The sequence below is a fragment of the Scyliorhinus torazame genome, chromosome 13, assembly GCF_047496885.1.
Source record: "Scyliorhinus torazame isolate Kashiwa2021f chromosome 13, sScyTor2.1, whole genome shotgun sequence".
Taxonomy (NCBI): Eukaryota; Metazoa; Chordata; class Chondrichthyes; order Carcharhiniformes; family Scyliorhinidae; genus Scyliorhinus; species Scyliorhinus torazame.
The window spans coordinates 31,310,024-31,327,736 of NC_092719.1; the positions used below are offsets into that span (position 1 = coordinate 31,310,024).

General features: G+C 51.2%; 1 protein-coding gene across 4 annotated transcripts in view; it reads right to left on the bottom strand.

Moving 5' to 3' along the window:
* The window catches only part of LOC140387925 (uncharacterized), a 212,244-nt gene that overhangs the window by 134,912 nt on the left and 59,619 nt on the right, over nucleotides 1-17,713 (bottom strand). For all 4 annotated transcript variants that reach the window (XM_072471244.1, XM_072471240.1, XM_072471241.1 and 1 more), the window contains 4 exons: nucleotides 12,345-12,407; nucleotides 11,334-11,429; nucleotides 2,473-2,749; nucleotides 1,115-1,174 (listed from right to left, as the gene is read on the bottom strand). In XM_072471244.1, the coding sequence (XP_072327345.1) occupies nucleotides 1,115-1,174; nucleotides 2,473-2,749; nucleotides 11,334-11,429; nucleotides 12,345-12,392 (481 nt within the window). In that variant the 5' untranslated portion in view covers nucleotides 12,393-12,407. The remainder of the gene's footprint in view (nucleotides 1-1,114; nucleotides 1,175-2,472; nucleotides 2,750-11,333; nucleotides 11,430-12,344; nucleotides 12,408-17,713) is intronic.

A 17,713-nucleotide genomic window follows, 5' to 3' on the forward strand; every position in this document is an offset into this window, starting at 1 on the left:
AGGAGGGGAGAGAGTCAGCACCTTCAGGGGAGGGAGAAAGAGAGTCGGCACCTTCAGGGGAGGGAGAGAGAGTCAGCACCTTCAGGGGAGGAGAGAGAGTCATCACCTTCAGGGGGAGAGGGAGAGAGAGTCAGCGCCTTAAGGGGAAAGGGAGAGAGAGTGTCAGCACCTTCAGGGAAGAGAGAAAGAGCCAGCACCTTCAGGGGGAGGGGGAGAGAGAGTCAGCACCTTCAGGGAAGGGAGGGAGAGAGTCAGCACCTTCAGAGGAGGGAGAGAGAGTCAGCACCTTTAGAGGAGGGGAGACAGTCAGCACTTTGAGGGGAGGGAGAGAGAGAGTCAGCACCTTCAGGGGTGGGAGAGAGAGAGTCAGCACCTTCAGGGGAGGGAGAGAGAGAGTCAGCACCTTCAGGGGAGGGAGAGAGAGAGTCAGCACCTTCAGCGGAGGGAGAGAGTCAGCACCTTCAGGGGAGGGAGAGAGTCAGCACCTTCAGGGGAGGGAGATAGAGAGTCAGCACCTTCAGGGGAGGGAGAGAGAGACAGCACCTTCAGGGGAGGGAGAGCGAGATTCAGCACCTTCAGTGGAGAGGGAGAGCGAGAGTCAGCACCTTCAGGGGAGGGAGAGAGAGACAGCACCTTCAGGGGAGGGAGAGAGAGAGTCAGCACTTCAGGGGAGGGAGAGAGAGAGTCAGCACTTCAGGGGAGGGGGAGAGAGTCAGCACCTTCAGGGGAGGGAGAGTGTGAGTCAGCACCTTCAGGGGAGGGAGAGAGAGAGTCAGCACCTTCAGGGGAGGGGGAAAGAGAGTCAGCACCTTCAGGGGAGGAAGAGAGAGAGTCAGCACCTTCAGGGGAGGGAGAGAGTCAGCACCTTCAGGGGAGGGAGAGAGTGAGTCAGCACCTTCAGGGGAGGGAGAGAGAGAGTCAGCACCTTCAGGGGAGGGGGAGAGAGAGTCAGCACCTTCAGGGGAGGTGGAGAGAGTGTCAGCACCTTCAGGGGAGGAAGAGCGAGAGTCAGCACCTTCAGGGGAGGGAGAGAGTCAGCACTTTCAGGGGAGGGGTTAAGTGAGGAATGGTATGGTAACAGTCACTGCAGGGCGATTTTATGGCGCTGAGTTACCGCTCATGTCTCTGATCATAGCTTGTTTACGCAGAATCTTCGACTCCTGAAGTCTTTTCTCTGCAACAGAAAAATGGGAAAAATTTAAATTTATAGCGACTTATCAGTTGAACGTTTTAAAGAGAGCTGTCACATAACAACTTAAGAAATTGGAACTGGAATAAGCTGTATAACCCCTCGACCTGCTCCGCCATTCAATAAGTTCCCGCCGGATCCAGCGGATCAACTCCACCTTCTCACATGATCCCCGTATCCTTTCCCATACGCCCCAAAATCGACTAATCTTAATCTGGATGCTTATCAAGCGAGAACCTTCAGACCCCTGGGAACAGAATTCTTTTTCACAGTCACTCAAAGGTACAATAGAAACTTTACTATCTGGTGTACGTGGGGAATAGGTGGTGTTGGTTAACCAACAACGCTGATCAACAGGGAGTTCCATTAACCAACGGAATACAGCGCGATACCTGCAGTTTGGACTAATCGGCAAGTACTTGGGAAGTAAACAACAGTCTTCATTTTACTTCTCGTCTTCGATAGTACATTAAAACACAAATTAAAGTACTAAATAGTGTAGTATACAGGTAGGGGATCCGAATAACTTTGTAATTACTTCTAGTTGGTAAAGTGACAAGGGGGACACCAGAACTTCCGGCAAGTCGAGAAGTGCAGTTGGAATCGAGTGCTGGATTACACAGATTTTACTCTATATAACCAGTTGAACTAAATATGCCAGTGGGGAACAGTTCGACCCACTGAGCAGATTCACAGGTATTTCCCTAGAACCATAGAAAAGAGGCCATTCAGCCCATCATGTCTGCGCTGGCCAAAGGAGGGAAAAGCGAAACTAGCCACTCTTATTTTAACTCAATTTTCCATCACCTGTTCGGTAGCCTGTACAGTATTACACAATCTTTCTGTAATCACACATCAGACTGATAGAAATAAATGTTTACGGAACCAGCAGAAACCATGCTCAATCTGAACAAGACCAGTCATGGAGGGAACAAGACAGACAAGGAGAGAGAGACAAAGAGAGAGCGCAGGGGTGACAGAGAGAGCGTCAGAGAAAGGTAAAGAGAGAGACAGGATAAGAGAGAAAGCAACACCCTTTTCCCAGATACAGCCCTCGGCCTCTGACACCTTCTCCTTTGTCACCAGTTTCCTTAGCTCTGGTACCCACGTCTGCCTGACCCACCCTCCCCGTGACCGCCCCTCTCCCTGAACCCGGTACCCCCGCTCACGTTTCACCTGCGCCCCAGGCCCCTTCCCCATCTCCTTGCCCCGTCCCACTACCCCAGTCCCTCCATCCCCATGCTCCCGCCCCCCCTCCATCCATTCCCTGCCCCAGGCTGCACCTTTGCGTAGAGTGGGTCTTCGCCGTTTCTTGTTCAGTCCATCCTCCATGTCAGTGTCAGGTGACGCCATATCTTTGCCGTCTAGAGTTTCCTCACCATTCTGTCTCTCCCCTTCCATGTTCTCTACCTTCACTGCAGTGAGAAGCTCCTGGTTGCTTTTACTCTGCAGGTCCTCCATCTTCACCTTTGTTTTTTTATGTTCAGTCCTGATTTTTAAGTCTGTTCCAAGTGATTCTCTGCTCTTCAATGTCAGATCAGCACATTCAGTCTGAGTGTCCTGCAAGGAAAGCATCCAGTGGTGAATACTGTCGGGAAAGGCCCATCAGCTTCGCAAGGCAGTAACCGCAGAGCCACAGCTAGACCAGGAGTGGAAGAGGAGGCAGTGTTAAAAGGCCATTCAGCCCATCAAACCTGCTTCTCTCACTGCGGCTGCACGCTCTACCCTCTCTTACACACTAGTTCAGCACTCTCTCAAGGGAATACTACGGCTTAAATACTGACTGATCCTTAAAAGGAATAAAGGAAATATCCCAAAGATTGGAGGGTGATGATCTGCTCTTTGCTCAGAGGCAGAAAGGAACGATGGATTATCGAAAACAAAATGTAAAAAGAATAAATGATGAGAGTGGAGAATTCCTATCCAGCCCACCCAGAATTAACTTGAACAATAGCACAAATCACAAGCCTTTGCCCATTCCCATTTGACCGAAACCCTGGCCGGGATTTGGCCATTCCCGGCACTGGAACTGGAACCGTGTCCACTTACGTTTTCCTTTTCCTATTTCCCACAATTACAACTGAAATTCTAAGTGCTGATTGCGTGCGTGGGAAACACGAGCGATTCAGCATCGATGGAGGTTTTTCATTGATGACAATGCAGCAAGTAAAGTTTGACTATAAAAGAGTCACCTGGTTAAAAAGGGAGGCTCAGCATATCACTGCCACAACTTTACTGCCCAACTACATCATCATTAACACAAGAGGTGAGAGCACTTGTTTGGCTCACAGCAGCTGCACACTCTATCCTCTCTTAGACACCAGCCCAGCCATTTAATCTCCTACAGAAATGTTGTGATGCTTAAAAGGAATGAAGGAAATATCCCAAACACTTGTTTTTCAAAACTAAATTTCACTTGTAAATATTTTGCATTCCGTTGGTTTCTCTTCATTCATTTATGCACCATTGCTATTTTTTTGAGATTTGCTTAGCCAGAGAATTAAATGTATTGGCACACCTCATGATGGGCATACATTGACAGTTACAGGGGAATTAGGGACATTTTCTTCATTGTGGAAGAAACAATGTTGTGTTTTTTTTTAATGTTTCGTGTCCAGTGTTGTGCTCGCCACTCTGTGGGACATGTTTGAACTTGCAGCCTCAGCTGCCACTCCCTTCTTTACATTTTTTTTTAAACAAACAATTTTATTGAGGTATTTTTTGGCATTGTAAACAGTTACAGATAACAAAAATGTGCAAACATCAATATAAAACAAATACTTCAATCAAACCATACTGTACATGCCCGCTCCTCTCCCCTAGACACTACCCGCCGATTTATCCCTCCTACTCTACTCTAATCTCCCCCCTCCCCGCCCTCTTCCCCCCCCCCCCCCCCCCCCCCCCCCCCCCCCACCGCTGGTGTTCACTCTCCTGCAAAGAAGTTGATGAATGGTTGCCACCTTCGGACAAACCCCAGTAGATTCCCTCAAGGCGAATTTAATTTTTTTCCATACCCAGAAAACTTGACATGTCCGAAAGCCATAGTTCGGTCTTCGGGGGTTTTGAGCCCCTCCCTGCCAGCAGTATTCGCTCCCGGGCTATTAGGGAAGCAAAGGCCAGAACATCGGACTCTTTCTCCCCGAACTCCCGGGTCTTCCAAAACCCCGAAAATTGCCACCCCTGGACTCATCACCACCCTTGTTTTCAGCACCCGGGACATGACCCCCACAAATCCCTCCCAGTACCCCCTAAGCTTGGGACATGCCCAAAACATGTGAACATGATTCGCTGGTTCTCCCGCGCATCTAGCGCATTTGTCCTCTACCCCAAAGAATTTGCTCATCTGAGCTACCGTCATGTGGGCCTGGTGAACGACCTTAAATTGAATCAGGCCGAGCCTGGCACATGTTGCGGTTGAGTTTACCCTACTCAGGGCTTCCGCCCATACCCCATCCTCCATCTCCCCGCCAAACTCCTCCTCCCATTTGAGTTTCAGTTCCTCCGTCTGGGACTCTTCCCCCTTCATGAGCACCTTGTAGATATCCGAGACTCTACCCTCTCCTCCGTCTCTTGGATCCCTATTGGCGGGAGGTGTGGGAATGATGGGACATGTCTGCGTACAAAGTCCCGCCTCTGTAAGTACCTAAAGTCATTTCCCCTTACCAGCCCAAATTTCTCCTCCAAGCCTCTCAAACTTGCAAAGCTCCCCCTCCAGGAACATATCGCCCACCCTCCCCACCGCCATGTTCGAAACCCTCCATCCATGTTCCCGGGGGTGAATCGATGGTTATCACATATTGGAGCCCAGACAGACGCACCCACCCCCCCCCCCCTACATGCCTCCTCCACTGGCCCCATATCCGCAGGGCCGCCCCCACTACCAGGCTGGTGGAGTACCTGGCCGGCGACAGCGGTAGGGGAGCCGTGACCAGGGCTGCCAAACTGCACGAAGCCGCCTCCACTCGCTCCCAGATAGACCCCGTACCCACCATCCACTTCCTTATCATGGCTATGTTGGCCACCCAGTAGTAGTTGATCAGACTCGGCAATGCCAGTCCCCCCTCGTGGCGGCTCCTTTCAAGCATCGCCTTCCTCACCCGCGGGGATTTTCCAGCCCAGACAAAGCTCATGATGATTTTGCCGGTCCTTTTGAAGAAGGACCGTGGGATAAAGATCGGGAGGCACTGGAAGATGAACAGAAATCTAGGGAGGATTGTCATCTTTACAGTCTGCACCCTCCCCACCAATGACAGCGGGAGTGCATCCCATCTCCGAAACTCCCTCTTCATTTGTTCCACTACTCCAGTCAAATTTAACTTATGCAACCTGCCCCAGTCTCGTGCCACCTGTATCCCCAAGTACCGGAAACTTTCCTCCACCAGCCTAAATGGCAGCTCCTTCAGTCTATTCTCCGGGCCCCTTGCCGGCACCACAAACATCTCACTCTTGGCCATATTTAATTTGTACCCTGAAAACCGGCCGAACTTCCTCAATGTTTCCAGTATATTTTCCATCCCGGCCAGTGGGTCCGACACGTACAGGAGCAGGTCGACGCATAGAGAGACCCTATGTTCCACCCCCCCCTAGTCATTCCCTTCCACCCCTTCGCAGCTCTCAACGCAATCGCCAACGGCTCTATGGCCAGCGCGAACAGCAACGAGGAGAGTGGGCACCCCTGTCTGGTCCCGCGGTTTAGTCTGACATAATCTGACATTATCCTGTTCATCCTAAAGCCAGATTTTGGGGCCTGGTTCAATAGTCTGACCCAATTAACCAGTCCCTCCCCGAACCCAAACCGTCCAAGCACCTCCCACAAATAGCCCCACTCCACCCGGTCGAAGGCCTTCTCAGCGTCCATTGCCACCACTACCTCCACCTCCTTGCCCGTCGGGGGCATCATGATCACATTAAGCAATCTTCTCAAGTTAGCTGTCAGCTGCCTGCCTTTCACAAACCCTGTCTGATCGTCCCCAATCACCACCGGTACGCAGTCCTCAATTCTAATCGCCAGGACCTTGGCCAGGAGCTTGGCATCCACATTGATCAGGGAGATTGGCCTGTATGACCCGCAGGATTCTGGCTCCTTGTCCCGCTTACAGTGTCAGCGAGATGGTGGTTTGCGACATAGTCGGTGGCAGGGGTGGCTCTGTCCCTTGCCTCATTAAAAACCCTTGTCAGGATCGGTCCCACTATCTCCGAGAACTTCTTGTAAAACTCTACTGGATATCCATCCGGTCCCGGGGCTTTCCCCGACTGCGTGGCCTTTAGGCCCCCCAATACCTCCTCCGCTCTAATCGGGGGCCCCCAGCCCATCCACTAGTCCCCTGCCTACTTTTGGGAAGGTTAGTCCATCCAGGAACCTTTTCATCTCCTCCGGCTCTTCCGGGGGTTCTGAAGTGTACAGCTTACTATAGAAGTCCCGAAATACTTTATTCAGTCCTGCCGGGTCCTCCACTCTGCTCCTCTCCCCATCAACCACTCTACTTATTTCCCTAGCCGCCTCCCTCTTCCTTAGTTGCTGCGCTAGCAATCTACTGGCCTTCTCCCCATGTTCATACACCATTCCCCTTGCCTTCCTAAGTTGTTCCACGGCCCTACTCGTGCATAGCACCCCCAGTCCCGCCTGCAATCACCGTCTCTCCCCGAGTAGGTCCTCCCCCGCAAGCTCTCATCTATCCGGTGAATTTCCCTAACCAATCTGTCCATTTCTGCTTTGTCCGCCCTGACCCTGTGAGCCCGAATTGAGATCAGCTCCCCCCTCACTACTGCCTTCAGCGCCTCCCACAGGGTCGCTGCTGAAACCTCCCCCGTATCGTTCACCTGCAAGTAATTTTGCGTACACTTCCGAAGTCTCTCACATATCCCCTCCTCCGACAACAGTCCTACGTCTAACCTCCATTACGGGCGTTGGTAATTCCCCCCCCCCCCCGACCTGCAGGTCCACCCAGTGCTGGGCATGGTCCGAGATAGTGATTGCCGAGTATTCCGTATTCTTTACCTCCCCTGCACAGTCCCTGCTCAAGATTTTAAAAATCAATCCTAGAATATACTTTATGAACACGCGAATAAAACGAGTAGCCCCTTCCCGTCGGCTATCTGGCTCTCCATGGGTCCACAGCCCCCATTTGCTCCATGAACCCTTTCAGCTCCCTTGCCATTGCTGGGAGTCTGCCCGTTCTGGGACATGACCGGTCCAGCCCCGGGTCAAGGACAGTATTAAAGTCCCCCCCCCATTATCAACTGACGTAAGTCTAGGTCTGGGATCTTCCCCAGCACTCTTTTGATAAAGTCAACGTCGTCCCAGTTCGGCGCATACATGTTCACCAACACCACTCTGCTCCCCTCCAGCTTGCCCCTTACCATAAGGAATCTGCCCCCGCCGTCTGCGACTACGCCCTCCGCCTCAAATTGAATCCGCTTATTGATCATAATTGCTACCCCCCTGGACTTAGAATCCGAGTCCGAGTGGAAAACCTGGCTGATCCAGCCCTTCCTTAGCTTAGTCTGGCCAGACACTTTCAGATGTGTCTCCTGCAACATAATTACGTCCGCCTTCAGAGCCCGCAAATGCGCGAACAAATGGCCCATTTAGTCCCCTGACATTCCAGGTGATCAGCCTGGCTGGGGGGCACAACCCCCCACCCGGTCAGCCATAACCTTTCTTGGGGCCGCCCCCGGCCCATGCGCCGTGCATTCCTGGCTCGCCTCTTGGCCGCCTCCACCCCCGACCTCCTTTCCATTACCTATTTCTGATCCCCCCCACGTCAGCAAAATAACTCTCCCCCCCCCCCCAGCAACCTCCCCCAATAACACCACCCCCGGCATCCACTGGCTGTATCCCCCCCCCCCCCCTAGCCAATCTGCTAGTGACTCATCACTCCGGCGCCCCCTTGTCTCACTTCCATTGTTTCTCCGACCTCATCTCCCCACTCCCCAGCACACCATCCCCCACTCCGACCCACTGGAGCAGTCTCACTAAGATGGGAAAGATCAAACAAGATGTAAACATCAAACAGCGACGCGAGGCTGCTCCAGGTACAATACAGTCCCAGCTGTGTACACAGAAAAGTGTTAACCCACGTCCCTTTCTGAGCACCAAAAAAAAAATATATATATATATATATAACACCGCAATAACCCAGTACCCGTACATCCCCCATCCGGAACAAACATGAAAACCATAGACATAAATGAAACAAAAGCCCCCAACCAACATCTTTAATCCCCATTGCTGACCGGCCACCCTTTTGTCACAATACAGGCTCCAGCACACTCAGAGAGCCCAACAAAAGGTACCCACCACAACAGAAAAAAAAGAGAGGAAAAAAAAGCAACAGAAAAAAGGAAAAAGACCATACGAGAGGGGGGCGGGGGGGGGCCACATCCCCCACAGGCAAAAACTGCCCACAAAATACACCACAAGGCACCTTTAAAGCAGTAAACAGTCGACCTGCAGTCCAGGCACAGTAGGCATTCCTTCAAACAGTAATTCCCGGACCCTAGCTTGCGTCCGTGGGTCCTTTTTTCGAGACCAGCCCCTGATCCCTCACAAAGTCCATCGCTTCTTCGGACTCGGAGAAGTAGTGGTGTTGGCCCTGATGCGTAACCCAAAGAGCAGACCAAACTTCACGTGCTTTTTGAACAACACCTCCTTAACTTGTTTAAAGGCTGCTCGCCGCCTGGCCACCTCCTGGCTTAGGTCCTGGTGAATGCGATGGACACTGTTATTCCACATGCTGCTCTTCGCGCTCTTTGCCCACTGCAGCACCCGCTCCTTCTCCACAAACCTGTGGAACCTAATCACCATCGGACGGGGGGCCCCCCCGGACGCACCTGTCTCGCCTGTACTCTGTGTGCCCCCTCCAGCTCCGGCGGTCGCGGACAGGCTTCAGCCCCCATCAGCTGCATCAACAGGTCAGCCACGAACGCTGTGGCATCAGCTCCCTCCGCCCCCTCCGGGAGGCCGATCATCCTCAGATTTTGTCTACGGGCTCTATTTTCCAGCTCCTCTACTCTGTCCAGCAGTCTTCTCTGTCTCTCCTTCAACCCGTCGACTTCTAGCGCAGCAATCGCCTGCGCGTCCGCCTGCTCCTCCACCGCCTCCCCCAGCTCCATAATCTTTTCGTCCTGGGCATCCAGGCTCTGGTTCAGCTGATCCACTGCCTTCTGAAGTGGGTCCAAGTTATCCCGCTTCAACGACTCAAAACTGCTCTTTATCACCTGCAGCATGTTTTCCAGCGCCTGCTGGATCGCCGGGTCCGAGGTCCGCAGGTCCGCCATCTTTGATCCCGGGTCAGCTTCCCCTGCACCTTGCCTTTGTCCCTTCCTCTCCCGTTTGCGCTGCTTTCTGCTCTCCCGCAGTTCCATGCAGCTCTGCTCGCTCCTTATCCCCCCCTGGCCGTCCTTTCAGCGCTCCACAGTCCCGCAAAACCAGGGAACCCAGTCCTCAAATCCCGCCGGAGTGAGAGCCCCCGAATGTACGGCTCACTCACTCATTGCCGCCACCAGAAGTCCCCCTTCTTTACATTTTAAAGAAATTTATCCGAGATCACTCTCAGTGGGGTAACTGAAACGTGGAAGGTGAATTCAAAGCTCAGTAAGGACTCTGCCAGCCCATACACCAAGGTGGAGTGTGTGAGGGAGATGGAAAGTGCGAGGGGGGGGGGGGGGGGGGGTGGTGGAGGGAGAGTGCGAGTGTGAGAGGACGAGTGAGAGGGGATGAGTGTGAAGGGATGAGTGTGAGTCTGAGGGAGGGAGAGAGGGAGAGTGTGAGGGGGTGAGAGTGCGAGGGAGGGAGAGCATGATTTCTGTTAACCTGATTAATGGGGTGATTTTAATAAAGGGAGAGGAGAGTCTGACAAGTTCAAAGAAAGACGTTTATTTAACAACAGCATTATTTACGCAGGGGGAGGTTACACTTCACCGGGTCCTCTCCCCTTTTACATTAGTACTGGGTTAACTCACAGTCCACAATCACCCCCAGCTGGATGAGTCCCGGGCAGGTTATGACAGTGATATTGGTGTAGGAGTTGTGGAAATCCCAGCTGAGTGGGCTGGATTCTCCGTTTCAGGAACTATGCCCCCACGCCGTCGTAAAAACCACCACCATTCAGCCCCACCCGCCCTGCCACTACCACTCGACACAAGTCTTTCCAAACAGTTTTCCAGCCCAACCCATACCAATACAGAGAAGAAAAGTGGAGCCTGGAACGACCAATGGGGTAAACCCACTCCTGGTCCAGCTCATCTGCATATTCATCCTTGCTGATTCCCAACCAGATGTATTCTGCCATGTTTCCTTTGCAGATATCAGAAACCCAATAGTTTTTTTTTATTCATGGTATTGTTGGTAAGGCCACCATTATTGTCCATCCCGAATTACCCTTAAGGTGGTGGTGATGATCTGGCTTCTTGGTTACAACTGAATGTCTTGCTCCGCCATTACACAGGGCAGTTAGGAGTTACCCACATAGGACCTGTCACTGAGACAGGTAGCTAACATCAGGCCCTCTAGCTCTGATTCTAATGTATGTTTGTCACCTTCCGTTGGGACAATGACTCATTGCCCGTGGTGGTTACTGAGTTACAATTTTTTTTTAAATTTAGAGTACCCATTTTCTCCAATTAAGGGGTAATTTAGCCTGGCCGATCCACCTACCCTGCACATCTTTGGGTTGTGGGGGCGAAACACACGCAGACACGGGGAGAACGTGCAAACTCTACACGGACAGTGACCCAGTTATTGAGTTACATTGAACTCTCGCGGAGTGCATTGCGCTTGATCAGTAGGGAGGACATACCCTTGCAATGGGAATCTCCCCAGAGGAGCTTGCTGTCGAGATCACTGACCACTGATGGAGAGTGCTGACCTCGGGTTCAGTGGTGAAGCATTCTCGCAAACCTGCCTGGCTTTGAATGGGTTAAAATCGGGCCCAGTTGTGCATGCAGCAACTGGCGGAGAAGATGAACTGCGGGATTATCCGTCAGCGGGATCCTCCGCTTCACCAGTGGCGTGGGAAGGCCACAAAGGGAAACCTCATTGGCCGTCTGCAGGAATGGAGGATCTCGCTGCCGGTGGGGGCGACGCCGCGCTGGAAAATGAGGCTGGCGGGACGGAGAAGCCGGCCCGAAGTGTTTGTACCTGCCAGACATTGTCCGAAAGGAACTGTGTGTGGGTCAGCAGGTACTGCAGTGTCTCCAGCTTCTGTTCCAAGAGCTGCTCACGCTGCAAAGCTTCCTGCAACAGAAAACAAATCATCTTTACCCACCTGCTGCTGAGAGGAATTCTGTGCAAACGCAAGCAGGCATGGGCCCATGGTAACCCTGACAACGCAAATTCACTGTCACAGGGCCCACGGTAACCCTAGCAACACACACTGGCTGTCATCAGGCCATGGAGCAAGTTTTTTTTATTCGTTCAGGGGATGTGGGTGTCGCAGGCTGTGCCCGCATTTATTGCCCATCCCTAATTGCCCTTGAGGCGGCATTGTTAAGAGTCAACCACATTACTGTGGGCCTGGTGTCACATGTAGGCCAGACCAGGTAAGGGCGACAGATTTCCTTCCCTAAAGGACATTAGTGAACCAGATGGGTTCGAGACCAAACAAGGAAAGTCACACAAACCCACTGCTCCGCCCAGTGAACCGCCAGGAAAATAACAGGAGCCACAGAGAGGAGCCAACCCTAATATAAACAAGATTCCTGCCGTTGAATCACAGCAGTGATCGCAGATAAGGAGAGGAACCATTGTTCATGCCGCCTCCCTCCAGGATGCACAGATGCAGAGGAGTGGTCGTGTTGCCCAACGTTGAAAGAAAAACAACAGCATAGAAACCTTTTCTGCGGCAGCCAGTGATCAATGTCTGATCCACTGCCCCACCCAGTTCCCCATTGGGGGGACAGTCAGGTTGAAGAAGTGAAAGGACACAAGGTTATGATGTCTTTGGTTCAGTGCGGCAGAGCCCCAATCAGAGAATTTCAGACCAACAACTAAACAATACTGATCACTCCAGGACCCATTGACGGTGGACGAAGACATTCAGCGGAAAAAATATAAACAAAGAATGGCTGCAAGTGGTGAAAAATATTCCCTCCGCTTGGTGCAGTCCCTTCCAGTAGCACTGAAAAGTGTTCAAATTAATGTGTTGCTCACCTGAAGATACTCTGCTAGCTGGTTCAGCTCCTGCGAGAAAGGATTCATGCAGTCAACGGAATGCTGAGGAGATACAAGAGAGAAATCAGGAGAGCAGTAAACCAACATCTGGGATTGAGTAACAGGCAGAAACCAGGGGCTGGATTCTCCATTTCTGAGGCTAGATGCCGGCGTGAATGGAGAATCCGCGGGAGGTTCAGGTCAGGAAAATCGGCGCAAACCCCTCACCGATTCCCTTACCAGTGAGGGGCTAGCACCGGCGCCCCATGAAACTCCCGTGTATCACGCCAAAAGTGGCCGGGTCCCAGGCTGCATATGCGCCCGGCTGACGACCTGCACCGGTCGCGCCGTAAAACATGGCGCCGGCCATGCGCTAACCCAAATCCGGCAACCGCGACCTCACAACCCACCCCCTCGCCACACCCCACTAGTCCCATCAGCCCCAGCAGGAGCCCCCCCCCCCGGCCAGCAGCACGGATCCCAGCCAAGTGTGGCGGCGTTGGTCACTGCCTGTATCGGCATGCCGGGTTCGCGACCGCTGGGACCACACGCGGCTTGTGTCATCAGGAACTCGGCCCATCGGGGGGGCGGAGCATCACGGGTGGGCCAGCCAGTGCCGTGCTAACGGCGAGCGTCACGCGTCAGAATGACGCCGGTTTGGAGAGGGCGGACCAGCGTCAAACCGCTGTCGGCCCCGATTCCGGCATCGGAATCCAATCTCCACTCGATCGCCAATCACTATGCCGGTGTGGGGCTAGAATCCAGCCCCAGACATTTGGACTGAAGTTACAGACAGAAACCAGACATTTGGGTGAGTTACAGACAGAAACTGAACATTTGTGAGTGAGTTACAGGCAGACACAGGACAATTGAGAGTAAGTTGCAGACAGAAACTGGGCAATTTGGAATGAGTTACAGTCAGAACTTGGGGGCGGTATTCTGTGATCCCTGTTGAAGCCGTCATAAACGCCGTTGCGTTTCTCGACAGCGTCAACATGCCCTCAGGAGCAGCCATTCTGACCCCTACAGGGGGCCAGGCCACAGCGGAGGACCCCCCCTCCTCGGGTCGGACCCCCGCCCCTCCCACCAGGCCGTCCCCGGATGCATCCACGCCGCGGTCTCGCGGGCTAAGAGCAGGTGTGAAAGGCGCCGGCAGGACTCGGCTTTTTTGGCCTGATGGGCCGAGAATCGGCAGGGAACCCCGTAGAGCGCCCCCCCCGACCGGCACCGACCGCGCAAGCGCCGATGGCCCCGATTCTCCGCTCTCCGGAGAATTGGCGCACCAGCGGACCGGCTCGGGGCGGTGTGGCCCAATTTGCGCCGGTCTCGGCGATTCTCCGGCCCGGCCCAGAGGTGAGAGAATCCCAGCCTGGACATTTGGGAGTGAGTTACAAACAGAAACTGGACATTTGGGATTGAGTTGCAGGCAGAAAGCAGAAATCTGGGAATAAAATACAGATAGAAACCGGACATTTGTGAGTAAGTTACAAACAGGAACGCGACATTTGTAAGTGAGTTACAGACAGAAACAGGCCATCTGAGAGTGAGTTATAGAAACTACGCATTTGGGAGTGAGATACAGATAGAAACCCAACCTCTGGGAGTGATTTACAGATAGAAACCCAACCTCTGGGAGTGAGTTACAGATAGAAACCCAACCTCTGGGAGTGATTTACAGATAGAAACCCAACCTCTGGGAGTGATTTACAGATAGAAACCCAACCTCTGGGGGTGATTTACAGATAGAAACCCAACCTCTGGGAGTGAGTTACAGATAGAAACCCAACCTCTGGGAGTGATTTACAGATAGAAACCCAACCTCTGGGAGTGAGATACAGATAGAAACCCAACCTCTGGGAGTGATTTACAGATAGAAACCCAACCTCTGGGAGTGAGTTACAGATAGAAACCCATCCTCTGGGAGTGAGATACAGATAGAAACCCAACCTCTGGGAGTGAGTTACAGATAGAAACCCATCCTCTGGGAGTGAGATACAGATAGAAACCCAACCTCTGGGAGTGAGTTACAGATAGAAGCCCAACCTCTGGGAGTTATTTACAGATAGAAACCCAACCTCTGGGAGTGAGATACAGATAGAAACCCAACCTCTGGGAGTGATTTACAGATAGAAACCCATCCTCTGGGAGTGAGTTACAGATAGAAACCCATCCTCTGGGAGTGATTTACAGATAGAAACCCAACCTCTGGGAGTGATTTACAGATAGAAACCCAACCTCTGGGAGTGATTTACAGATTGAAGCCCAACCTCTGGGAGTGATTTACAGATAGAAACCCAACCTCTGGGAGTGAGTTACAGATAGAAACCCATCCTCTGGGAGTGAGTTACAGATAGAAACCCATCCTCTGGGAGTGATTTACAGATAGAAACCCAACCTCTGGGAGTGAGTTACCGATAGAAACCCAACCTCTGGGAGTGATTTACAGATAGAAACCCAACCTCTGGGAGTGATTTACAGATTGAAGCCCAACCTCTGGGAGTGATTTACAGATAGAAACCCAACCTCTGGGAGTGATTTACAGATTGAAGCCCAACCTCTGGGAGTGATTTACAGATAGAAACCCAACCTCTGGGAGTGATTTACAGATAGAAACCCAACCTCTGGGAGTGAGTTACAGATAGAAACCCAACCTCTGGGAGTGATTTACAGATAGAAACCCAACCTCTGGGAGTGAGTTACAGATAGAAACCCAACCTCTGGGAGTGATTTACAGATAGAAACCCAACCTCTGGGAGTGAGTTACCGAGAGAAACCCAACCTCTGGGAGTGATTTACAGATAGAAACCCAACCTCTGGGAGTGATTTACAGATAGAAACCCAACCTCTGGGAGTGATTTACAGATAGAAACCCAACCTCTGGGAGTGATTTACAGATAGAAACCCAACCTCTGGGAGTGATTTACAGATAGAAACCCAACCTCTGGGAGTGATTTACAGATAGAAGCCCAACCTCTGGGAGTGATTTACAGATAGAAACCCAACCTCTGGGAGTGATTTACAGATAGAAGCCCAACCTTTGGGAGTGATTTACAGATAGAAACCCAACCTCTGGGAGTGATTTACAGATAGAAGCCCAACCTTTGGGAGTGATTTACAGATAGAAGCCCAACCTCTGGGAGTGATTTACAGATAGAAACCCAACCTCTGGGAGTGATTTACAGATAGAAACCCAACTTCTGGGAGTGATTTACAGATAGAAACCCAACCTCTGGGAGTGATTTACAGATAGAAACCCAACCTCTGGGAGTGATTTACAGATAGAAACCCAACCTCTGGGAGTGATTTACAGATAGAAACCCAACCTCTGGGAGTGATTTACAGATAGAAACCCAACCTCTGGGAGTGATTTACAGATAGAAACCCAACCTCTGGGAGTGATTTACAGATAGAAACCCAACCTCTATGAGTGATTTACAGATAGAAACCCAACCTCTGGGAGTGAGTTACAGATAGAAACCCAACCTCTGTGAGTGATTTACAGATAGAAACCCAACCTCTGGGTGTGATTTACAGATAGAAACCCAACCTTTGGGAGTGAGTTACAGATAGAGACCCAACCTCTGGGAGTGATTTACAGATAGAAACCCAACCTCTGGGAGTGATTTACAGATAGAAACCCAACCTCTGGGAGTGATTTACAGATAGAAACCCATCCTCTGGGAGTGATTTACAGATAGAAACCCAACCTCTGGGAGTGATTTACAGATAGAAAACCAACCTCTGGGAGTGATTTACAGATAGAAACCCAACCTCTGGGGGTGATTTACAGATAGAAACCCAGCCTCTGGGAGTGATTTACAGATCAAAACCCAACCTCTGGGAGTGATTTACAGATAGAAACCCAACCTCTGGGAGTGATTTACAGATAGAAACCCAACCTCTGGGAGTGATTTACAGATAGAAACCCAAACTCTGGGAGTGATTTACAGATAGAAACCCAACCTCTGGGAGTGATTTACAGATAGAAACCCAACCTCTGGGACTGATTTACAGAGAGAACCCCAACCTCTGGGAGTGATTTACAGATAGAAGCCCAACCTCTGGGAGTGATTTACAGATAGAAACCCAACCTCTGGGAGTTATTTACAGATAGAAACCCAACCTCTGGGAGTGAGATACAGATAGAAACCCAACCTCTGGGAGTGATTTACAGATAGAAACCCATCCTCTGGGAGTGAGTTACAGATAGAAACCCATCCTCTGGGAGTGATTTACAGATAGAAACCCAACCTCTGGGAGTGATTTACAGATAGAAACCCAACCTCTGGGAGTGATTTACAGATTGAAGCCCAACCTCTGGGAGTGATTTACAGATAGAAACCCAGCCTCTGGGAGTGATTTACAGATCGAAACCCAACCTCTGGGAGTGATTTACAGATAGAAACCCAACCTCTGGGAGTGATTTACAGATAGAAACCCAACCTCTGGGAGTGATTTACAGATAGAAACCCAAACTCTGGGAGTGATTTACAGATAGAAACCCAACCTCTGGGAGTGATTTACAGATAGAAACCCAACCTCTGGGACTGATTTACAGAGAGAACCCCAACCTCTGGGAGTGATTTACAGATAGAAGCCCAACCTCTGGGAGTGATTTACAGATAGAAACCCAACCTCTGGGAGTTATTTACAGATAGAAACCCAACCTCTGGGAGTGAGATACAGATAGAAACCCAACCTCTGGGAGTGATTTACAGATAGAAACCCATCCTCTGGGAGTGAGTTACAGATAGAAACCCATCCTCTGGGAGTGATTTACAGATAGAAACCCAACCTCTGGGAGTGATTTACAGATAGAAACCCAACCTCTGGGAGTGATTTACAGATTGAAGCCCAACCTCTGGGAGTGATTTACAGATAGAAACCCAACCTCTGGGAGTGAGTTACAGATAGAAACCCATCCTCTGGGAGTGAGTTACAGATAGAAACCCATCCTCTGGGAGTGATTTACAGATAGAAACCCAACCTCTGGGAGTGAGTTACCGATAGAAACCCAACCTCTGGGAGTGATTTACAGATAGAAACCCAACCTCTGGGAGTGATTTACAGATTGAAGCCCAAACTCTGGGAGTGATTTACAGATAGAAACCCAACCTCTGGGAGTGATTTACAGATTGAAGCCCAACCTCTGGGAGTGATTTACAGATAGAAACCCAACCTCTGGGAGTGATTTACAGATAGAAACCCAACCTCTGGGAGTGAGTTACAGATAGAAACCCAACCTCTGGGAGTGATTTACAGATAGAAACCCAACCTCTGGGAGTGAGTTACAGATAGAAACCCAACCTCTGGGAGTGATTTACAGATAGAAACCCAACCTCTGGGAGTGAGTTACCGAGAGAAACCCA